This window comes from Triturus cristatus, chromosome 8, assembly GCF_964204655.1.
Source record: "Triturus cristatus chromosome 8, aTriCri1.1, whole genome shotgun sequence".
Taxonomy (NCBI): Eukaryota; Metazoa; Chordata; class Amphibia; order Caudata; family Salamandridae; genus Triturus; species Triturus cristatus.
The window spans coordinates 175,428,281-175,454,516 of record NC_140591.1 but is presented as its reverse complement, the minus strand read 5'-3'; the positions used below and the strand labels follow the sequence as shown (position 1 = coordinate 175,454,516).

At 40.1% G+C, this 26,236-nt stretch overlaps 1 protein-coding gene across 5 annotated transcripts in view; it reads right to left on the bottom strand.

The window, feature by feature from the left end:
- Positions 1-26,236, bottom strand: part of ERG (ETS transcription factor ERG) — a 684,573-nt gene that overhangs the window by 20,735 nt on the left and 637,602 nt on the right. For 4 of the 5 annotated variants that reach the window (XM_085621258.1, XM_085621256.1, XM_085621260.1 and 1 more), the window contains 3 exons: positions 22,313-22,516; positions 10,815-10,895; positions 4,424-4,495 (listed from right to left, as the gene is read on the bottom strand). In XM_085621258.1, coding sequence (XP_085477384.1) covers positions 4,424-4,495; positions 10,815-10,895; positions 22,313-22,516 — 357 coding nt within the window. The remainder of the gene's footprint in view (positions 1-4,423; positions 4,496-10,814; positions 10,896-22,312; positions 22,517-26,236) is intronic. The other variant, XM_085621257.1, reaches the window with a different exon arrangement.

Genomic DNA, 26,236 nt, shown 5'->3' with positions numbered 1-26,236 from the left:
GAATACCAAGAAAGCCTTGAGGAAGTCGCGGGTTCACATTCCCGATGCGACGAAACACGTGTTGGCTGTAATCTCGACACTTCACCTGGAATCGTCTCATTAAAGAAGACAAGAAAGAGATTGTATTCTGTTTTTTCAAAAAAGAAGATATGCTTTATGTACTCATGTTTCATGTGTAAATTTACTTAAACACTTATATTTGCCGCGTGTGCTGAGGCTTCAGTAAGAATTTTTGTTAAGCTCCGGCTTACATTTGTAGAGTGTGTGGTGTCTCTACGCCTTTCAGCACCGTCATATCAGAGAACGGATGATTTTTTGTGCACTTTTTCTGTAGCGCCGGATACCTATGACACATACCACGCACCTCTAAGCTCATACTAGAGAAGGGGGACGACATCACAATTAAACTCAAATGTTTAATGTGTGCTCCTGACAGAACTGTGCCCCTCACCCCACAGGCATGCCGCTGTTACTATTATACATGTGACATGTGGCCTTCCTGGACCTCTGTCCTGGACCTCTATGGAGTTACCCATGCACTTCCAAGGGCATCATTCTCATCAATATGCAGTTAGTCACTAAATAGGTCAGCACAGCCCGTGGATGTTCTTATCTACTAAATATTGAGATTCATAAGCAAAAAACAGTAACTATTCTCGAAGGGTATTAAATATTGAAACTGTGATTTATTTACTCTTACATCATCTAAATTTCACAGTATATTTTCAAAATCATAACAAGAAATGTTGCCCTCTAAAATCAAAGGCAAGAAATGTGCTCCATTGACCAATCACAACCAAGAAGAAGAAATGATTTGTTGCAAATCCTTAACAAAAACAGAAGAAATAAAATATAATTCTAAAGGAAATGAAATAAAATGAGATCTTAATTTGATTTTTTAACACCAACATATATGAAAAATAAGCATACATCCTCTGACAAATATGCTCTTCTTTGACTCTCAAAGTGCAAAGGGACATGTTAAAAACAAGGCTTAAGTGGACTAGTAAGCATACCAGAGTCTCCAGGTATTTTCTCCATTTTTTTGTTGAGCTATTGCACTCTCAGACTTAGACCATCAATGCATCCAGTCCATTGAAAACCATTCACTAATAATGTATGCCAATGGCTTTCTTGTTGTGCATTTCTTTGTACCAGCTGCTTGTTTAAATATTTGTTCTTTCTTAATTCAAGTTATTTGCCAAGCCTCACACTCTTTGGTGAACTTGGAATACCAGGATTCAAAACCAGAATTCCAGATGATTTAGCCTGCAATTTGAAATTTGTCAGAATGTCGTCAGATCAGCAAACAAAGGGGTCCATTAGTATGTCGGGCAGATCGCCACCGCCCGCATGGCGGTGGCGATCCGCCCGACATATTCCCCCGCCCGCCTCCCATTTCCCCCTGCCATATCAGAATGGTGGGGGTACCGCAGCGGATGGGAAGACCGTCCGCCGCTTTTCTGCCCAGTCGACGGGGCAGAAAAGGGTTTAATATGGTGGCGGTGTCTTCTAGACACCGCCATCCACATTTGTATGCAGGCAGGGAGCAGCCTTTCCGTGGTTGCAACGCAAGGTATGCAGGATTCACATTTGGGGGCCTGTTGCGGGCCCCCAGGAAGTTGGGGGGTTGGGGGAGTGCACATGGGGGGTACCTACCCCCCTGCATTTGCATGCACAATGCGGAAGGCACCGCTTGGTGCCTGCCACGTTGTGCATGCAAATGCACAACATGCATTTTTGGCATTGCGGCAGGTGATGCTGAAAGCACCACCCGCCGCAATGTTAAAAATGCAGGATGCGCTCGCCAGTGTGGCGGGCGCATCCTAATCACCCCCACGGGACCGCCGCACTTATGGCGGGCGGTCCCTTTTCCGCCCGCCAGCCTAATGATGCCCAAAGTCTGGTAATCAGTCAACAATTACCAGATTTGTTTAACATTTGGTAGAAAGAAATTAAGAGGATTTTCACAGCCAATAACTCAGGCTTCCTCATTATTGTTGCAAGTGTTTTCGGCTGACTTAAGGTTACACAGGGTATATGTGGTTTTGATGAGAGGTAACTATTTTAGAGATAGTTATGCCACAGTTTTCCCAGTCGTACCCTAAGCAGGGCACACATGTCTGCTGGTAATGGTAATACTGTCACAGCCATGTCTGTTTTTTATAAATTGACTGCAAAATATTTTATATGTCCATTAGAGCACATCTCTACAAACATTTATCACATTACTCAGTCAGGCAAGTTATTTTGAGGAGCTCTACCCACCCTACCATAATGTGTTTGTTGGCAAGGGTTTGTTTTGAATGTATTCTATATGTTTTTGACATATTAACTACGACTTTTCAAATTCTATAACTGGATTGTCCACATGATTAATTATTATGCAGTAGAAATATTAAGGCATGTAAAGAAATCATGAGTCCCATTTGTCACCAATTTTTTCTTTTACCACTCTTCAAAAAATTATTTAGAGGCAAAAGCATCTGAGATACCCTCAAATGGGTTGATATTAAACACTCAACTTGCTCGCTCAATGAGATACAAATGAGTTTGTCCCTAGATTTGCCTGATAAAAATATGGTATGTTCACACCCGTGCCATTACTGAATTCACAGCCATGGTGCACTTACTGTTAATCATTCTAAAGGTCCACTGTTTAATACCATGAGCCCCAATTACAAGTAATGTGGATTGTGGTGCAGGGATTTCATGTGGCAAAAATTATTCCAGCCAATATCCTCACACATAATTCTGACTCTTATGAATGAATCCCCACAAAATGGGGAACAGCTGAGCTGACTGGGCTAGTCAAGGGGAGGTTCTGCACAGAATTCTCAATTCTTTGTGAATTAACACTGCCATTTACCACCTACATTCAGCATGTTTAATTGCAGTGGTGAGTGATGTGGGAGGGTAAGGGGCAGAGATGGTGGGAGATGGAAAAGGAGGATGTGATTGGGTGGGGGGAATTAAATGCTTCCCCAAGTATTAAAACGATGGTTGGATGAGGGAAAAGGGCCTGGCTAGACTTGCATTCTAGTTTTAAAGTAATTTTACAGGCTGGATTTTTTCACTGGTAAAATATGGCCTGGTGTTCGCATAACAAGAAAATCCAGGAGCTCCAGACTAGTTGTAATTGAATAGAGTGTTATTTCACCCGGGGTGACTGTTCTGCCCAACCAGTAAGCACCCCATATTGTCCAAAAATCATTAAACCATCTTGCAGGCATTCTGAGATCTTGTCAGTCGATGCTTCCCTAGTAACCTCTGTCACAGTGAGTTGATACTACTTGTGAAAGAAGCTTCATTGTTCTAACATTTGTAATGAAAACTGGGGATGTGGGAAATTACTACTCTTCTAGCTTTAGGGGGCAAAATGTATTATTCTTTAGTTTCATGAAACTGCCCAGATATTAAATTTTTAATAATAAAAATATCTTCAAAATGTATCTTAATTATTTTGCTGAAAAAACCCAAAGGGGCCTATTACGATGTCAGGCGGACTTTGTCCACCCGCCACTGCAACGGAGCACGGGACTGACCGCCGATGTTGCGGCGGTACCGCCATGCAAATTAGGATGTGCCCACCACACTGGTGGGTGCAAACTGGGCCTTTTACATTGCGGGTGGATCTGTTGGCTGCAGCCCCGCTCGCAATGTAAAAGGATTGTGCACAGCATTGCCATGCACTACATGGCAGGCACCATGAGGGGGGTACCATAGGTACCCACATGTGCACCCCCCACACCCCCAACACCCTGGGGGCCCGCAATGGGCCCCCAATGTAAAGGACCGCATACCTTTCCATGGCGCCATCGCCATCATGTATTTTCTCTGTACCGTATTTTGACTATTTTGTATTAACATTTATATTTTTGCCCCATTTTTGGCCTAGAACTCAGTCGTTTACGCTTCCAATATTTATTTCTGTATAACTCTGCTAAATTGTGTTATTCTGATGCAGAGTGTTGTCTCTAGCTGCTAGATTAACTGGAGACATTGGAGCCGAATTACTTTGGTAAATTTTGGGGTGTTCAAATATTGGGGTTCAGATGATTATTGGGGTTCAGATAACACACATATGAGAATGACAGTAAACCTCTGGAGGTCAGCAAGCCCATTAATATCACCTGTGACAAGATTTTTCAGCTGCTAAAGAATTTCAGATTAGGCAATGTTATGGCCCCCCTGGGAGGAGAGACCCCTGAAAGGTCACAGTCTTTCCAGTATGAGCATCCACATTCCAAAGTTCGAAGTCTGCAGAAGATGCTAAAAGTAACAGTGAAATAAACATTTTCTAAAATATTTGCAAATTGGTTCACAATGATCAGTAAAGCTACCAAGCCGCCATCAGGATTGGCTACATTGGAAATAAGCCCTCACCATACAAATGACTGCCCTTCCCCTCTCTCAGGCATACCTGTTCTGCTTGCAATTCTTTGCGTTGCCTCAGGATAAACTGGAGCATTTGGGAAAATGAAAGTTGCACCCCCTGAAAGTGAGCAAGACACATACATATGAGCTTCCCACTGATGTAATCTACTACAGCATGTCATAGAATATTCAAGATGCAATATTGGCGATAAATCAACTCATTCACAATATTATTACCCTAAGTAAACAATACTCTAGTTACTAAGAACTTTAATAGATGATGGGGACTTATACATTTCAGAAACACAGAGCTCAGGAGAGGATAGTTTGCTGAAGAGACATTGTGGATCTGCACATGGAATAGCAGGTGTATCTCGTAGATAGATGTCAGCGGTATGCATGGGATTGTTTGCGCAAGACAGAGCAGGACTATGATCAAAACTGTTTAGAACACTAGGGGTAGGCAAGGTGCAAAGACCTCAGCCTGGTGTTTGAACATTGTTCCTGTGGCAAAATAAAGAGCTTTCTCACGGTATGAAGGAGTAGTGTGGGAAGTCTATGACAAGGCTGGTATTGTAGAGCTGCCACCAGGGGACTACACTGTTGTTCAGGATTTTAGCACAGCAAAATATGAGGTGAAGAGGAATCTATAGGAAGTAAAGTTGTTGGAATTGCAGGACTGTGGCTGTTAAGGGAATGAAGGCGGATAGACACATGACAGTGTCCCTAGGTTTTTAGTTAAAAGGAGTGGAAGTTATTATCAGGAGCAATCCAGTATGCAAAAAAGGGGCATTATTGTGAAGAGGATACAACAATAAACACAGTACATCATATCTGTTTTGTCCGCTACTGCCAAACAGTGCTGAACAGGACTTATATGGTCAGACATTTGCTATAGGAAATTTGTGGTGTGGGAAAAAGATCATGATGACTTGGGTGTCATAGATGAATACATGGAAGCAAAAATAGAATCAAAAGATGATGTTGCCATGAATGATAGTGTAAGGTGAGAAGACTAAGGTTATTAACAAGGTTAGAGATGCTGATGGCTTAATGATGGAATGTGGATGGAGGGTGGAGGGTGGAGCAGGAATGAACATGCAGGTATTTGTTTTCTTATTTGTCCTATTATCTTTTGTTTATTTATTGTATGTCGGCCTCATGGGCCATGCTCATCATTCAAAACATGAAATCAATAACATTTGTTTTAAAAAAAGAGAGCTGCTGCTAGCATGGGTTTGTGGGGAACTGTTTCCAAGGCAGCAGGAGGATCAGAATGAAGGTGGAGATACATTGGTAGGCTAATGTGCAAATGTTCAAGACTGTCTCCATGGAGAACATGTGGTGAAAATGTGTCTAGAAGTAGTTCTAAAACTTGTTGATGTTTTATTAGTAAAATGTAACTTGCCTCCAAATGACTGTGGGTTAAAAAGGGGTGCAGTAAAATATGAGGCCAGTTGGCAAGAATGGCAAAAGTTAATCTGATTGGGTTTTACCAGGGGGTCTCTATGGTTGCCTTCATCTTGGGGAATAGGTTCCAGGGAGTAGTGAGTGGTTGAAGAGCCAGATGATGGTGTGTCGCGTAATGGTGATTTGCAAATTGTACGTCAGTTGCCTAGCGAACCCAGAAAAATTAATCAGAAAGGAGTGTAAGATGCTAATTTTGAGGCTAAAATTGGATAGAGAATGAGTGAGAAGGGTAGGAAAAGAAGGCTGTAGGAGTCAGGCGCAGAAGGATTGAGTGGAAAAGTGGTGAAAAGCCAGGTGCTGCATATTACAAACACCCCTCCGTTTTTAAGTCTGGCTTTCCAGCACAGTTTTCTACTGACCTACTGTTCCTAATACTTTAAAACATACGCAGGCTGAACATTAGCTACACCCAGAGTAGAAGCTCTCTCTCTCTCTCTCTCATTGCATGTTATTGGCTGTTTCCTTCAATTTTCCACCTCCTATGGAGGGCTTGCATTGTAATGCATGAAAGAATATCATCACATATTAAATAATTAATTTCAGTCATATATTGTATACACAAAGTAATTTTTAATTTTGTTTTTTACCTACAACAGGCTTTCTTTAAATGTTTTTGGGAACTCAAAAGCATATCAAATCTATTGGCTCTGACAGTGCTTGTTTAATAGATGCCAGCATGCAAGAACATATGGTACGAAAGACAGGGGTGAGTGTCAACGTGCAAAAAGATGCAAAAGGTAAAACATTTTTAGGAGAAGTGGAAGATTATTGTTAAAATAGGTGAAGGAGCCAGTAAGCACATAGGAACTGAACTGTGACTTTAACATGGCGTACTGTGTCTAACGGAGGCTCAGGATAAACTATTATATGCAAAACACATACAACCCAACCAGGCATTTATAGCATTGTGACTTCACATTGGCAGGTGTGCAGAGGGGAGTCGCACACTACCCCACCACAAAAACACACCAGTCGCACACTCCCCTATCACAAAAACACACCAGTCGCACACTCCCCTATCACAAAAACACACCAGTCGCACACACCCCCACCACAAAAACACACCAGTCGCACTCTCCCCTATCACAAAAACACACCAGTCGCATTCTCCCCATCACAAAAACACACCAGTCGCACACTCCCCTATCACAAAAACACACCAGTCGCACACTCCCCCATCACAAAAACACACCAGTCGCACACTCCCCCACCACAAAAACACACGGTATAAGAGCTCTTAAAGCAGCCCAGAGAGCCGACAGTAATATGTGGGCAATCACTGATGTCACCAAAACTCAGGAAGAATTTTCCCTTTCGATAAACATCACAAGCATTGCTGGCGAGCAAAGGCCTTGTGGAGCTCAGTCTGCACAATGTTATCTCTGTCTGCGGCTGAAAGAAAGTGCAGTCAAGTCAACTCTACAAAGTGATCCCATAATTAGCTAAAAGCACACAACGTAAACCTGTTAACTGCCTGATAAAGTTACTGTTGACAAATTAATTTCCCACACAAACTTTAGTCATTAGCCTTTGCGTTAGCATGTGTGTATTTCCTGCTATTTTTCTTTGGAGGTACCAAGATATTGTGCGAGATGCTATGAAGTTTGTGGGTTTATGTTTATATGTATGGGTGTTTACCACACTACACAACAGTGCAATACTTTACAAAGGTGGAAGTAAAGAAAAAGGAAGGGGTTAGCTTGGAAAGCATAAGCATAGACTGCCTTCTGATATTTGAGGTTTTCTTTTTCTCATTACAAATGCAGGAATACAAGTACAAAAATGCAAAGTAACACAAGCTATACATTCAGCAATGCCTCAACATGCTACACACGAGGTGGGAGAAGGTAAAATTGCTGCCACAGTTAACTGACAGATGGTCCACCCACCTAATGCTACAGTGCTACACTGAGGTGAAACCTTTATTATAGACAATGACTGGATTGTACCTTTCTACTATTAAATCAGCATTGCCTCATCCCAGGAAGGGCATATAGCAAGCAAACTCTATGTCACATCATCCCACCTCTAGGATTACCTCACTGGGTCCAGGTCACTATCCCTTTGCTCCTATCACACCGATATACTGCCAAGGGACTGTGAACCTTGTGTCTCTTCTCATCATGCTCAGACTGCAGTCAATCCAGAATTTGGATGCTAGATAACTCAGGGAATGATGTATGCACAACCACATCTCTGCTGCCCTGTGAGCACTCCACTGACTGCCTGTGCCCAGATGCATGTCATTCAAAGCTCTTTCTGGCACACACCGGGTCATCCATGAATTCATGCCAGATTAGCCTTGTTTCTTTAGGAATGCTGGTTTTGGTGACAACTCTCTCTCTCCCTCCCTCCCCCCCTCTCTCTATCTCATAGTGTCTCTCTCTGTGTGGCCTCTCTCTCTCTCCCTCTAGTTCTCTCTAGTACAAGAACTATTTACCATAAAAAAAGGATCCGATACAGCCACTTCAATTCCAGAAGGTGGTAAAGTACTGACTATTCCCAAGCAAATGACTTGATCATGCACATCAGATTAGAGGATGATTATATGTATCAGCAGGCCCCACTGTTTGCTATACCCCTGTGTCACTCTTCACAAGCAAGCACAATTTCAAGAACATTGCAATACAATTGAACCACTCCTTTAAATTCATGCATGACAGGCAGATCTCATATAAGCCAGACTAAAACCCCCTACTTTACTAGCCAGGCCAACAAATAGGGTTTCCAGAAGGACTCTTTAGCCTCACTAGGGTTATGAAACTCTATGTAAACACTACATTTCTGTACACTACAACACCCTCTAAGTCCAACAAACACTTTGAAGAACACTGAGGAAATATACCTTGTGACATATAAGGGGGCTCATGGTCTCTTTTGCCTGACAGGGCAAGTTGTTTCATGGTTTGTCTGTATGTACTGAGAAGCCTTGGACACCCATGTTTGACTTTGGGAACCACCAAAGAATGGAATAAGGAGGATCTTATTAGAAGTAGTCTGGTATAATATGAAAACCCCGTAATATATGTATGTCTTGCGGCAGAAGTCAATGCAGGGTTCTCAGAGCCAGAGTTACAATATGCAGTCAGACATTTCAGCAGAAGTCTTGCAGCAGCATTTGCCTTTGAAGTCCATCAATCAGGCACATTAACTCAACTTTCCCACTTCAAAGATGATGACACAAAAGCAATTCTTCTTTGAATTTTACAGGGAAAATAATAGCATCGTAACGAAATACATTTTAGGCCTACAATAGAAGGAGGCTTGTACAATAAATGCTGCAACCTGCCATTTTAAAGATAGATCACTGTCGCACCCAAGCAAAGCCCGGACCAAGGGTGAGCCCATCTGCGCCCATCCACGGCTGACCGTGGCTGGGCTGGACCTACTATCGTGGCCCCTCGTTAGCCGGATGTTAACTGTTGGAGTTGTCTTTTTTTTAATATCTGCACGGAGTTCAAGGAATTGGTTTGCGACCGGCCGCAAGTTATTGCCAACCGAACCCCCACATGTGAGTACCTGCTCGGCATTTTGAGACATTGTTATGACTCTACCCCTCGGCCGAGAGGTGCATTTACCAGATAAGGGTAATATGGGGAAGAGAAAAGCAGCACCCATGAGCTCCCCGCAGGGTTCAAACCATAGAAATATTGACTCTTTCTTGGTAAATGCGGTGTGTGCAATCACAAAAGAAATAGATAGGTCGGAGAGGAGACTTTCTCTGGACAAGGCAAATGTAGTGCCTCCTATGCTGGGTGAAACTTTGCAATCAGCTATTTTCAATAGCTCCATTGGTTGGAGCAATGAGACAAGTACAGGAGGGTTCGGGGGCCTCTAGTCCCAGTCAGAGCAATATAACTTGTGGACACAATACACGTAACAGGGCCTCGATTGCCCCCATTCATACTGCAGAATTGAGTGACCTACCTGCACCCAAGAAACTGCGGAGAGTGAACAGGAAAACTGATCCTGCAAAGAAAGGGGTGGGCACCGCTAACATGGACACTAAGGACATTGATGAATTATGGGAGTGAGGAGCGAAAACGATGAACATTTTGAAGAAATCAGGATGTTCTTTACCTCGTATAACTCATATTGTTCATAAGATCTTGTAAAGTTCTCCTTTCATCCCAAACATATTTTAAAGTAACCACTTAGACTATTAGGCAGGAAAGCATCTCAGTGTTACTAATTATTTAAATGGACCTGGGTTTTACTTTACAAAGAACATTGCAAGCTACCTGTTTACATGTGCATTTGAAGTAACATGACCTTTATATAAAGTATTAGGAAGTAATTGCATTCACATGTTATCATTATAAAGAGCCTGTCTCTGGCTGTCCAATAGTCTCAAAATGAAGGGTCGACATGTATGACAGTAAAAGAGTTCAGCTGGAAATAATCTGAGGTCTCTCTTCCTTTGCATCTCCTGCAATGTTGCATGCATTCTGACAAGGTTTTAAGTCTCAATATAAGATCACTTGCAAGAAGTGAATAATCAAAATCCAAATATTGCAAATGTCCTGCCATATAGGCTTTTGCCAGTCATATTACCTAGGGGCATCCGTGGTACTAGAAGGATCTTAATCCGTTTTCTGTGGTCATTGATGTAGTATTCATCATACCTTTTAAAGTGCATGCAATAATCTATACAATTAAAACCTGCTGTATCAGTTTTAATACACATCATGATAGACAGCATGGGAATAATAATGTAAAACAGGTTTCAGTGTTGCTAGTTGATATATGCTTTGTAAACTGAATATTTCTATAATTTACATGCGTAGATGCTATTCTTATTTGTGACTTTGTTTGATAAGGCTTCTCCAAGATAGAGCAGCCATTGTTAACATGTTGTATGCTGTGAAACACACTGTGTGCTATTTTGTGCAGCGTTGTATTACAAATAACATAAGATTCTTGCCTTGTATGCAGCGTTCTCATAGAGGGATGAGTGGCATCATTACCTGTGTTTCTAGCATGCATTAACCGTGGAGAGTTTTGTAAGGCCTTATCAACATCATCTGAAGTCAAATGTGGAAGAGGAGCTACAAAACAAAACAAAAGCAAGACCTTAATGAAAAGTAAATTTAAACCTTTCTCTTAAAATCAATTTATGTTCCAATAAGGGCCTATTTAGAATTGATCATATGCTAAAATATATACTTTTTCAGATTAGAAAAGGTACTTAATGATAAAACATATGCTGGCACTACTTTCAAACACACACTGTTTTCTGACAGCTCAGTTGTCAGAGCATATACATGCAGTTATCCAGTGATAGGAGATTAAGACACGAAAGACAAGCTTTTTTATATTTTTAACCAGAGTAGCACTTTAAATAGATGCACTTCTGCAAATGTTGCTTTTCCTTCATACTTCAAATCATTTATTTGGATTTTTTAAATATCTTACAGTACACTATAAACAAATTATTGGAATGGCACATAATAGAAGGTGGGGATCAAACAAGATAGAGCCTGCCCAGGAATGGTTAGTGCTATAAACACATTATGTAAGTTTTTTTTACTCACTTATTCATTCATACTCTTAGTTCTGTATTTTTAGGATAACCTTTTAACTAAATGTGATCGCATGGCTTAGGAATATCCTTTGCCGTTAACTGATGCTTTAAAAAATATTCTGCTCAAACAGGGGCAAATTTGTGGCATTTTATCCAGAACTTTCATTCGCTGCAACATGAATGATCAGGGTTGGAATGCCTACTCAGGATAAGCAGTCGCAGCTCCTAGTGGGAGTGTTGCGGGGCGGTGGGGCGGGGCAGGGTGAGGCATAGTAAACACCAGCATACCGCTAAACCGAGTTAAGTACATAAATAAATAAATAAACCGATTTACATTGCGCGCGCTGCAACGCCATTTGCGTTGCAGCGCGCGCAATGTAATGCATTTTATTTATTTATTTATGTACTTAACTCCGGTCGGCCGTATGCCGGAGTTTACTACCCCCCACCCTGCCCTTACCCCGCCCTGCCCCACCGCCCCGCAGCACTCCCACTAGGAGCCGTACTGATGATAAGGCAAGATATTGATGGATCTTTCACTACCATTTAGAAACGTGCTTACAGCAAGAAAGAGGTAAGAAAGAAGTACAGAGACAGGTGCACATGCTGAGGATGATCTAGAGTGACCATTACCTACTGACATATACAAATACCCAAAAGACGCATGCAGTTTCCTATTTTGAGCAGATAAGAGGAAAGGGGGGTGTAAAATCTACAAACAAGCATGGTCTTGGAGATATATGGGAAAACTTCAATTGTCACAAAGTGGAAGTCGTAGACTATATCTGGAATCTAGCATATCATGACCTATCAATAAGTGTATTATTCACTGTCTAGTTCAACTCATTGCATTTGTAAATCTGTTTTTTACTAGCCTTATTAAAGAAAGTTTATTTGGGCACAAGCAACTAAGTGCAATGTGGCTGAGACATTCAATTATGAAAATAAGGCAACCCTAAATATGTGTAAGATGATAGCATTAATTATTAGATATAAACAAGTTGAATCTGACCAAATTAACATTTTATTTATTATGTATGATGTATTAATATTTGTGCTGAGCAGGCACTTTTTACATAATATATGCAAGCAAATAAAAGTTTGGCTTAAAATGTGCAACCGCAAAAATGTCTGGGAATGTCTGGAAAGGATCACATTTTCTGCAAATTATATGTCTTGACGTGATTTACTTTGGATGTTAAGACAGCAAAAGCTTGCACAGGTACATACAATGTGGCCCTGTTTCTCAAGAGAAAGGTAACATACTGCTTGGCTATTTACAGTAGAATTGGTAGTAAAACTAAGGGCCTTATTTAGATCATGGCGGATGAAATACTCCATCACAAACGTGTCTGATATCCCGTCCACAGTAATACGATCTCCATAGGATAAAATGGGATCGTAATACGGCAGACAGGATCTCCATCACGTTTGTAATGGAGTGTTCTCCTCTGCCAAGATCTAAATTAGGCCCTATGTTTGTGAATGAATTTACCTTTTTATGCCTGCCAGGAATCCACTAAGGGAGTCTTGGGGGTGCAAATACATATACGGGTGCAAATGTCTTTACTATGAGTGTGGAGAAATCAACAGTAGTAAATCCCAAAGCGTGGTTTGCCTTGGAAGTTTGTGAATGCCTACAAACTGTACATTTGTCAGCATTCACAAACACCTCTCTGAACCCTTTCCCACCTAAAATTGCTCTGAGACTTTGTTGCTCCCCTTTCAGTGTGTGAGAGAGAATGGATCACTCCTAAATGTCGTGCAGGTGTAGGGGAAGGGCTTCCTCGCGACAGAAAAAAAAAATCCTTGTGGAACAAAATGTGCATTTGCCCAGGAGGCTTTCATGCCACTCCAGTAGGAACTCTTATAAAAAGTCATATAATATTCCAATAAGTATGCATTTAAGCCTGCGCCTGGCTTCGCTTTCCAGACATAATTCTGCGAATGTTTGTGAATAGAAAAAGATGGAAAAGGAATGTTTAGATGGGGATGTAGATCTCCACTGGTGCCTTTATGAATATTTGTTATTAATAGGGCCCAGTGTATGCATGTAACATCCAGATATCATATGTCCAACCTGTCTGAATTACCTGGTGCCAACCACTCAACCTGTCATGTGTCTGGTTTCAGTATTGTGGTCACAGCCAATCCCACATTTCAGATTATTCAGCACTGAACCCATGTTTCCAAGATGTTATTAACATGATAAACAGTTGTATTAACATGATAAACAGTTACTCTGCAAAGTGCTCAACTGCCTCCAAGAGCTTGGCACAGCCTGTGTCAAAGACCTAAAAATACAGTTTCCTTATAGCTACTTCATTTACATTGCAAAGTTTAATAATGGCTTTCAACATGTTTAAAATGTTGTAGCTAAAATATTTAAGAGCTCATTGAAACAAACTTAGACTACCTCCCAAATACATTTTAATTATTTATGTAACACATCTGTTTAAAAGAAAAATGAAAAAATAAGATTCATTACACAAACCTGTGCTAGAATTTCTTACCTGTGTCTTGCAGCTGTTAACATAATAAAAAGCTCCTACTGTAATTAATTTACACTGTTGGAGAAATTCTTAACAAACCTTTTAAAGTATTTAAACACTTTCAAGAATAAAAAAGATAATAAGTACTCTTTTAATACAGTTTTAAACATTGTATCTTGAAATGTTTTTGACTTTTCTAATTAGCAATTCAAGTCATTTAAAACTGCTGGTGTACTTTTTAAATGTCTCTTTTCTTTCCAAAATGAAATATCCTAAGCTGGTAGAATTGTTAGTTAATAATTTCAACTGAAACTAAATAAATGTTGTATATAATTTTAAAATGGTACAATATATTGTAATCTGATAACTTGAAATGCAATGCATAATGTTTCTAAACTAATTTAAAATGTATACTAATGTAAACACTTTGAAAAAAAGTTTGTCCAACAAATGGTACTTTTAAAATCATTCAATAGCATCATACAATGATTTAGACACTGTAATTAAGAATTTGCTACAATAACATTTTAATTAATTGTAACTGCAAAATATATTTTAAAATGTATAGAATTGTTTAACTATTTCTTCAAACTCAATATTGTTATTACAATTATTTTTAAGTAAACACCAATTTAACACTACATACTGGAACTATTTTAAAAAAAATTTCATGAGCATGCCCAGCTTTTTAAAATTCACGAAAGACTGGATTATTTACTTATATAAAGGGAAGACAAGTAATTTTCCTTTTTAAACATCCTAACAAAGTTGGAATTAAGTTAAAATAATTAACAGCTCTTATCGTTCTTCTACCCCAGTTCCTTTTAATTTCACTGGCAATATGTGCATCCAGTTTTAACCATTTCTTTACCAGACCAGGTTGGAGGGTTTTGTAAACCAGCTGTTGCATCATAATGTGTGTCTGGGAGTAGGCATGAATGCATGTTAGCATTTATAACTTCTTTTCTAAATCAAGACTATCATGTTTGTGTTTTCTATTTCAAATGTTACGTATAGGAGAGAGAGATTGTATAGATGTTTATAAACATTAACTTAGATTTTCAATCACAAAATTATAATAGTTTATGCAAAATTATTTACCTACTCTAATAGCATTTTATATATACGCTCATCACTATATATTTCTTCTATATAGGTGGAAGCCTTAATTCTTGGTGCCTGAAGGTCTGCAAGCCAAAAGATGAATCCCTGTTAGGTTGCATGGTTCAAGTACAATTAGCAGAGCATTCCTACAATGTGATGAGATGAAGGATGATTTACTTCTAGTTACCTACAATATGGTGCTGCGCTTTTTGTTAGTAAGACATAATGTTATTCTTTGCACACACTTACTGAACTAGTTTCACCACGTGTACATTTAAAAAACACAGATTTATAAGATGATAATGGTGAACTTGAATAGTTCATACTGAACAACTGCAGTAGAAACGTTCTGAGAACTGGGAGAAAATCCTCACATCTGCTCTGTACAGTGGTTTAAACTGTTTATTCTTCTGAAATTATTTATAGTTTGGGAGGGCTAAAGAGAACGACAAAAATATATTCACATCTTCCTAATTTCAGACTCAGAGGTAATAATAGATAGATAGATAGATAGATAGATAGATAGATAGATAGATAGATAGATAGATAGATAGATAGATAGATAGATAGATAGATAGATAGATAGATAGATAGATAGATAGATAGATAGACAGACAGACAGATAGATAGATAGATAGATAGATAGATAGATAGATAGATAGATAGATAGATAGATAGAAGATAGATAGATAAATAGATAGATAGATAGATAGATAGATAGATAGATAGATAGATAGATAGATAGATAGACAAATGTCACATGACAAGCTACATATACATCTTACTGCATATCCTTTTCAGTTCATGCAATAAACAATGCTTTTAACTGCTGCTGTGTGAGCCCCAATATGAGGAAGGCAGTAAATAGGCTGCATGCACAGAACTGTGTATGTCTTTGGTTTGATGTTACTGGGCTTCTTTCTTTGGCCATGCCTAGTAGGTGCCTAGTACACAGAATGGCATGTGGCCAACCCCTATGCCTACACCCCCAGCCAAAGTGTCCAAAATGCCTCACACAATGTGCAAGCTATCCATCCTTATTTACTCAGTATGGGCATCGCATTGGGCTTTGCATTCTCACTTAACAACCATTTCCAAAATAAATTTACCTGACAAATGCTATATTTGAGACACTATTAGAACTGACCCTTTTGCTCAATCTGCACCCAATATTTTTATGAGCAAACCCAAATTGATAATGTCCACTATTGAAAGTTTCATGCAAATTCATATACAAATAAAACAACTCACAAAAGCATGCTGTGCCAGTGTATCTCAGTATTAAACTGGTTCTGAGAAAAGGCCATGGCACTCTTCTAAGCCATTCACACACTGCATACTGGTACCAGTGCAGAGATAATATAAGTGTCAGGAGCAGAGTAAGGGTTAGGATTAGTGTTGAAGCAATGGTTATGTCTGCAGTAATTACATTGGGGAGAGCAATGTTAATGCTATCTCACCCTATCTGCCAAGTATGTCAAAGGATGTTTAGGACTTTTAACAGACGTCAAATTACTCACCTTTAAATTCATTAGAAAGAGGGATACAAACATAATTGTTCATACTTATAGAGTATAGATTGGGGGTATATCCTAAGTTAGCACAGTAAACATTCTTACATAGAATAACATATGGCAGGAATTAGAATAATAGCAGTGGAACTCAGGCAAAGGAAGCAATATGCCATTGGCAGAAAGAACAAGCTGAGTCACAAAAATAACCTTTTGAAGGTACAGATAAGCAACGCCTCTCAAACAGAATTATTTTCAGATCATTTTTGAATGAAGAAGTGAAAGTTACATTTAAAGATAAAGGAATAGTTGAGTTTGCACACCTGTCATGCTATACTATGACTTTTCTGGCAGTAAATTGTATTTTATTTGCCCCTCCTGCTCTACCATGTCCAGTGATCTCTGGAAGAAGGGCCCAATATGCTCTGCATCCCTACCCTACAACCTACTGTACTTGTTCTTTGGCTAAGTCAATAACACTCTGGACACCAGGCCTAGCTTTTTCTCAGATATGTGCAGAGTGCTGCAGCCCCCATAACAACTTGAAATTATGAATAATGTAAAGCATTTTGTAGTCAATGACGTCATGTCTAAGGTCATGAACAGTGCATGGGGTGGTTATAGTAGCATTGCTTACCCTAACTGAATGTATGTGTTTCATGAAACTAGCATCCTGTAGCTGAACTGTGAGAAAAGTGATGAAGAAATAAAATCCTATGTTGTCAATAGGCATTTGGCATGGGTCCACATGGTGACTGGGCGCACCCAACATATGCTTTACATGGCTAAAGGCTATCAACAGCAGGTAGTCATACTGGGGATATGTGAAGGGCTTGGCTATTGGAAAGCTTTCTTTTCACACAACCCCTACTGCTCATAGCTAATGGTTGTGCTCTGTAGAATATATACATAAAATGGCTCAGCATAGGGTGTGGCCTTCTCTGGGCGTCGCACACATTGTGCACAGCTGAAAGCGATGTGCAATGCATTTAGTACACATGGGAGATGGCCATAAGGTGGCCTGGCATTCTGCAAGGCTCTTCACCAAATACAGCTGTGCATGGAAATAGGCTGTGAGCTGTGAGGCTTCTCCAAATGAGGCAGTGCAATTTATCTTCACTATGCATGGCCAAAGAATGTGCACAATATGTTAAGTGTACACAGGCTTGAAGATAGTGTTTGGCTTTTGGCCAGACTATGCCTAATACCCCACTGTGCATGGTCAAAGACATGTATATTTAGTTATGTCCACAGTGCGGTGGGGCCAGTGCTTGACCAAAGGTAATGCAGTGTTTCAAAACAATAAATAATAGTTACAACACAGCTTCAGTAAATAACAACACACTGTTTTACCATTTCTTTGATCGTTTAGGGAACAGGGGCCCTATCACCTCCCCTGAGGCCTCTGCTGTCTCTTCTAAGAATGATAAATGTGGGAGGGATGAGTCTTGTTTGTTGCTGAAAGCCTTCAATCCAAATTCGGCTGCTGCCTGAGCTCCCTCACATGCTAAGACAGACCCTTTAGAGGGGAGGGGGTAACTTTAACACTACTCACCTCTGCCTCAAGTTCACTCTGTTTGGAATCGCTCCACTGCTGTGGCCTACCTCTTCAGTTCCCTAGACACTTAGGGGCCAATTTATATGTTGGCGGTGTGTATACTCTGTCACACTGGTGATGGAGTATACACACCGCCAATATGATGGTCTTCCATCCCGATTTAATTGCAGGTAAACCATAGGTTTGGCTACGGTGGTTACTACTTCATCACCGCCATAGCAAAACCTCTCCGATGGCCTGACAGAGTAAAGGCCATCTGAGAAATGGCTACATATCCACCCAATAAGGATAAGTAGACATTTAGCCATTTCTTTACTGTCAATCCCAGCCAGGGATACTTGGTGATGAGGGATAGTGAAATGTAAATAATGCTGCCCCGCTGTGGGAGATAATTTCAATGGTGAGGGTAGCACTATTATTTTTTATTTTGAAAAAGAAAATTCCATTTTGGGACGTCATGCTAACTTAACGCTGCACCAAACAGCAATAAGCATTGCCAGGAACCTTAGTGATGGGGGTTCCTGACAATGCTTTATCAAGGACCACCAGCTTGGCAGTCATTTCTTAATTTGGTGGGCAGTGCCTCGACAAGGGGGACAGAGTAATTTACTCCATCCCCCTGGGGGAACAACCGGCCATCTGCTATTATTGACCCCTTAAATCTGTCTTTACTGGGGCAGCATCAGTGGGGCACTATATCTGCCACTGTTCATCCCAGTGGTCACTACGTGTTGCTCCTCTACTCTCACAGCAGGTTTACTTCTCCCTGCAGACTTAATAGACACCCTCCGTAAACAGGTATTGTTCCATAACTAGTATGGTCTCAGAGTTCTAAGCCTTACTCTTGGCCTGCATTCACCCACTGGCGGTGTCAAGTTCCTACTAATGTCTTTGACTCCCACCCAACCACTTCAGCCATGGGAGTGGACACTTTTGTACTTTGCCTCCACCTTGCTGTAGTTCCTTTCCCCTTATGGTGCAGAGAGATCTTCTCTCCTAATCCCTCTGCCTTCATCCTTTGATGCATTAATTTCAGCTGCCATCTTGTATGCTTAACGGTGTCTTTTCTGTGCCATGTCCCTGCGCCCTACGTCAGCCCTCGATGTGTCTCCTCAGGGCATGGTGGTATTGGCCCCTTTCAGGGGTCTGTGCCTCTTACCTCCAGGTTCAGACAACACTGCTTGCTGCATAATTTGCTGGCCTGGTAGTTTTCTTCCAAAACCACACCTCTACGTTCTGCCGCTGAGAGCATAAGCAGCCGAGCTAGGGTCCTTTAACAGGTTTTTTGATATTTGTATACCTCAACTAATGACCATTCAGGCATAGAACTTCGAGTACCTGGTAGACTAAAGAATGCTTTAAAAGGTTATGGCAGCAAGCCAAACCACTGTTCAGACAAGTCTGCCATGTTAGCTACCCAGGCATCAAGAAATCTATTTTCTCAAGCAAAAATATATACCCACATATTTCATGTGAGAAAAAAGAATGCATGCAAATGCACTAGACAACATTTTGCCCTTTTTACTTTTCTTTGGGGATAAATCTTCCCCTTCACCCCCACCAATACTGGGGGTTTTCCCATTGCTTTCTCTTCGTGCAAAGGGATTTGCTCCTCCCTTTATACAAAAAGCAAAAATAGGTGGCATCAGAAGATCCAAAAACAGATCTTTCTTTATTTCTCAATTAAAAATTATTTGGTGTATTTTGCTTCATCAGAGCAAAAAATTAATTCCTGCAGCTTTATCAGTACTTCAATAATAGCAGCTTCTATAAAAACAAACAGCTGAGAGAGAAGAAATATTTACATTTAAGTCAAAATATAAAACTAAATGGCTAATGCCACCCAGATGAGTAGGTCATCCTGAATCCAACGCACAGATAAAGTAATAACGATAGCAAGAAACGTTTGACCTTATTTTCATAATATGGTATAATATCCTCATGTAGCATTTACACTAGTCACGGGCATTTTTCCATGATCATGGAGAGGGGGAGGTAATAGGTAAAACATTTGTTGCAACAAACTGAGGGTGAGGTAGCATGGAAGCACCTCTTGGCGCTGAAGCCCTAACAAAATTCTCTCACATCGCAGCCAAGACCTGAAACGAGCTACCGGCACACATCAGATGCGCCCCCTCCCTGAACACCTTCAGGATGGCACTCAAGAACTGGCTCTTCAGCGTAACGGAGCGGCATACCCTCCCCCACCCCTCCAGTGCCTGAGACCCTCACGGGTGAGTAGCGTGCTTACAAAACCCCGATTGATAGATTGATTGAATAACCTGTGCCCTACTTCTACCCTCACCTGTTCTCTGCCTTGGGACACTTATAGATTGCACACAGGATTGTGCATTATGTCTTGTATACATGGTACTGGCACATACGGGTGGTGATTGCAACCAAAGAAAAAACCCTTATGATTTTGGCTTTGCATGATGACTCGGCACAAGACGCGGACTGAACCTTCCACAACACAATAGTTCCAATCAAGTTTGATATTGGAAAGTTGTGTGAAAAGTTTTCTAGTGGGGGAACTTAAAGAAGGACAAAAAGTTACATTTTACATTGAGGTTCCTACGGCAAATAATTTGTGAATGAGAATGCAAAAATTGTTGTCTGAAGGTCCAGCCAGTAAAAGAGATATGGGAATGGAGAGAGATTGTAGCTAAAGGTCGTGTCATGTGCACAATGCCTGCTGGGCATGGCCAAAGACCTTTGCAATTGGGCACAGGAAGACATTGGGTGAGTGTATGGCTGAAGGCCCTTCCCTCTGCGCCGTATCTTTAAGACACAGTTAAAGCCTACAGAGTAGGCACTGGGGGCAGGATTCTGGAACTAGGGGCCTGCTTACGATCTTGGTGGACAGGGTTACTTCATTACAAATGTGACGGCTATCCTGTCTGCTGTATTAGAATTCCATTCTATCATATGGAACTTGTAATATGGTGGACGGGATATCCGTAGCATTTGTGGTGGAGTATCCCATCCGCCAAGATCATAATTAGGCCTAGTTCGTGGCTGAAGGCCACACACTGTGCCTAGCAGGTAATTGCAGTAGGGAGATTTATAACTTATTGTGGCCAAATAGTATGTTGTGCTTCTACTACCCAATAGTGGGAAGGCATTGGGCAAAGTAAGTGGCTGAAGCCCACATTTATCCCTAGCACCAGTAAGCCATAGCCAACTGGCATGCTCATCAGGTACTAGGGTGAAGAGAATGGAGCCAAGAAATGGCCAATGGCCTCACCCCAAACTCGACAGTTACAGCTAGTGCATTGTATAACTGAAAGTTCTCCTTTCTGCGCAGGGCCTAATAGGAAAGGCCAAATGTTATTCCCATCAGGCACTGGGGGTGCAGGCAGTGTTGAGGGACTGGGTACGGGGTCTGACTTATGGCTACACCCTGTGGGCATGTCTTTAAACCATACCTTTCAGACTTTAAGGACAGGTAACCTGGCCATAGGATGTTTTCACAGTGCTCATTGGCACTGGTTGCAGGAAGACCTGCTACACAATGCAGTGAAAGGCAGCAGTGCACCCATTCATTGGGGTTATAGGTCATGTCCTGAAGGCATTAGGTGATGCATAGTTGACTCAGTGCATAGTCTAAGGACTCGTTCTGAACCCTGAAGCGACAGTGTATGGCTGCAGCACATGACCAGCCTTAGTGCCTAGGCATCCCTTTGAAAGTGCATGTAGGTGCAATGCTTAGAAACCAAACAAAACCTATAAAACAGTACAATAAGATACAAATAACTTAAATATCCAATTCACATTCATGTAAAAATATCAACTGAATTAGGAAAAGAGACACAACCTGTAAAAAATGGATCAACAATTTATATGAAAAGAAACAATGAGCAAAGCATTGGGGGGAGTTCTAGAGTTCTAGCGTGCCAATCACTCAAGTGGCAAATTTCAGAGGCATTTACATTGTTCATTATAACCATAACACCCATTCACCTGATGTTTTCAAGGAGAATTGTAATATTTTTGTAGCATGTTACTGCTCTTTTTAATAATATGTTCAGCAATATAATAAACTTGCCACAAACCTGCAATACCGCTTGACAACATAATATATTTATTTATGTGACTATCACTGACACTTCTAAACCTTTTATATTATAAACAATCTGTACATTTTTTGTTTTCTATCCTGACTAATTTGAAGTTATCCTGACTTCAATGTAGTGTGACATTGGAAGTGCATGATTTATAGACCAAGCCTACAGAATGGGTTATCTATTTTTACAATGTGAACTTTGATACTTACTTTCTCTGAGGTAGTGAAGGTGTGAGAGCAGGATTTCTGCATTGTAGCTTGGGGTGAGTCTGTGGAAGTCATCTTTGGTCATTTTACACAATTCTTTTCCATCAATGTTCTGGAACAGCATGATGTCGACATCTGGAAGACCATATTCTTTTACTGCCCATTCAAGCCACTGTCGCACATGGTCCGTGCTCCACAATGTTGGATCTAAATGCATGTTAGAAAGTGAGTTAGTTACTTATTTAACATATATTGTACAGGGTGATTTTATTTAAAGAGGTATAAGTCATGTACACCATAACCCAGTCGTCTCTAGGCTTATCTCTGTGCAAATAATATGTTTTTCTTGGCAAATTGTATTTACACAAGGGTACTTTTAAGGGAGTCTAAAGACAGTCCGGACTGCCAACAACATAGTGAGAATTATGTTGGTTGTAACTCCTGTGCTAAACATTTTGGGCTATGAAATAGAGTGGTTAGTCCTGTTTAAGAAGGAGGAATCTTTGATTTTCAGTTGAGGTGCTGGGGGATGTTAGCAAGGCTGATTTTGATGTATGAGTTGGGATATGGATAGTTCAACATTGAAAGAGTACATCTTGGTTTTACTGATGAGATTGAAGTTGGAAAAGTGAAAGATTTTTTTGCCAAATGATTTGTTTATTTTTGAAAATGGAAAAGGTAACAATAAAATGGCGAAAGCACATATAAAATGTTGTTACTAATAACAATACAGTGACAAATATGATAACAGTGTTTTTGTGTCATATATCAAACAGCCAATTCAGAATATTCCACTTGTTAAGATCTAAACAATTAACATAGAAGTTCTAAATTCAGTGACAACATGTCAGTGTGCATCAAACAAACCTCTCAGCTAGGGAAGGAACAATCAGGAAAAAGGAGTAAGAGGATTGGGGGGTGTAGAGGGATTCTGTATGTCCATTATTCACCAATATTAGCCATGATCTGTGTCTATACCATATCTAATGCTCTTTCAGGGTTCTGTCCAGGGTGCATGCCTAGTATCACGTTTTTGCCATGGTCTCCTGAGCATTTAAGATTTCTTCATTGTGTGTGTCAGTATCACAATATGAGCTACTTTCCAGGAGAGGGAACCCTACTTTTTCCAAAATATCCATTGTGTCTTATACTTTGTATATTATCCTCTTCTACAAAGCTTGTAAGAAAACCTCTGCTAATCATTCTTGTGAGTTGGTAAGATCCTAGATTTACAGTGGTGATGCATACATATCTTGTCAACTACCAATGAGGTTAATATCTTTTGAAGATGAAGACAGGTCAGAAGACTCAGTCATAGTATGAGTGCCACTTACATGGATGAGTGGAAAGGTGGTGTCACAGTGTGTAGCTAGGGTATTTGAAACCTCTGTCCAGTAATTGGTAATGTGCATGCAGGACCATAGTATATGACATAGGGTACCTCTCATTTGTCTTCAGCACCAGCTTGTGTACCACCAACTCCAACGAGACAGGTTGTTGTCCAGCATCACATGTGTAAAGTTTTATAAAATGTAAACTTACGTTTGGATTCACACAACCCATCGTCATGCATTTAAAGAACTGAGGACGATTGCTCATCTGTATAGTCGATTGTTAGTTCTGTTTGGAATTTGTCTCGCAGGGTGTGGTGCATTGGATCAGAATGTAGTGAAGTGACCAGATGCTTCTCCCTTGTGTTTGGAATCAACTATGTATGTAGTCATATATTGGGGAAGGCTGTACTGAGGGTAATGTCACCCTCTGGAGGCATGATATACAATATTGTTTTTGTTGGCAGACAGTGTGCCATCAAAGATCATCTGGTGTATGTGTGCCTTACTCCTTTTGAGATCCATTGTATCCAGGTGATAGGACATACTCCAATTTTGATTTTTTAATTGTTCCATATAGGGGCATCTGAATGTAATATTCGGGGTCTTTCTGTATGTTTTTCAAAACTTTTCATAGGGAAGTTTTTTTAAAAAGCAAGTGTAATAGCCCATAAAAAGTAGTTTTTCAGGGAAAAACAGCAAGAAAAAGATAGCAAATCCTAATTTTTATTTTCTTATTTATTCATTACAAAAAAAGTACATAAACGCCATTAGGCTCCAGTGTACCACATAGTAACAAAGTTTCACATAAAGGAAAGTCGAGGTATGTGGAAGAAAATAGTCATTTTACTTCAGAGCACCTTTCAAAGTAATACAGTGCGTTAAATTGGCTCCTTCCCACGTGCACAGAAGTCATTTTTCTATGTGCACTTTTAATTGAAAAAATGTAAACATCAGTTGGCTAGAAATGCGTTCACCCGCATGTATTTTCCTCATTTTACCGATACAAGGTAGGAGGTTCAAATGTTGTGGGGGAGGACCTGTGATTGAAGTATTGCTGCAAAACTCAATCATCAAAGCACCAGATATTGCTCCAAACTCTTCATTGCCAAGATCTCTCACTACACTTGAAAATAATTGTAAAATGACTTTATGTCTTAAGCGTTTGTCTCTATAATCTGCTGTGTTCCGCGGATCAAGAGTTGGAGTTAATAAAATGCGTGCCATTTAATAGCAAGGTTATGTAAAAAAAATATACTCACTAATTTCTTAAATATAACTAGTACCTGGTCTTGGCACTGGGCTCTTAATTTGGGTTACCTGTTGAAAATACACTTCTGATGTTTTATCAAAGGGTTAGAATTGCAGCTGAATTTACGTCTGTGGTGCACTTTTTAACTTATAATGTAGCTAAACATTAAAAAAGAACTAATACCCACCCCCCCACTCCCCCACCAGGAGCAGATTTCAGTCTCTCATTTTTTACTCACGTACTGTGTTGGATCGAGCATGGTTAGTTTCATTTTTTTAATGCATCCCATTTTCCTTTAAGAAATAAAAGATGCATTTAAACAAAAATGATTGCGGCATTTAAAGGCAACCACAGACATGGTGGTCTGCTGCCCTCAGCAGCCCACTATCCCTGCGATGGCAGAGAATCATAGAGGGTTGCAATTTGTGAGCTACCTCTAATATTCATGAGATATGTCGATTTGCGAACCACTACAATTTGGAATTTTGTAACGCAAGCCATCAGTACAATGGTCAGGTCGCAAAATACCAATGCATTCAGTAAAAGTCGGTGCACAAAATTGTGACCACTATTTAATGAATGCATTGTTTGCTCAGTGCTGCATTCAGCGCTCCCTATAATAAGAACAGCTTCAGAAAATGTGTTCAATGTATGATTTATATATCTATTTCACAAATGAGATAACACTTCATAAAATATGCTATATATACTTTCCAAGTTGACTTGGAGCTCTGATGCATCTCATCTACAAAATATGGGTTTGATTTGTGTCTTGTTTTTTCCCGGAATCTTTGCCACATCATCATGTACACAACATTTGAGCGGGGAACTAGAAACATCTGGGAATCAGAAAACTCAATTTCAACTAAATATTTTTGGTGCCGCTGTAAAATTATAAACTGAAGGCACTTCAAGGGAGATACAGAATTAAAAGCAATAGCCAATTAGTATTTTTTTGTACCTCATTAGGAGGTAATTTATAGGGTAATGACCACACCTGTTAAATACCGATTCCTCAGTGTGTGATATATATCGGTGCTGTCATTGCCCACTCATAAAATGCCTTATCGGTGTTTTGTACACAGATTTCTGAGTTTTGCATTGTATCCATTATTTTCACCCAGATCATTTTCCCACCAACGTTCGCCTACAGAAATTTGGTTTGAACACTGGTGTTGCTCACCTTCTTTTTTTTTGGTATAGGTTTATTGAGAAGTACATGTCAGTTTATAAACAATACATAAAAAAAGGAGTATAAACAAATCAAATTATGGCCACACAATAAATTACTATGAAATGTTACCTTCTCAGATTTTTAAATATAAAAAAGATAATACAGATATC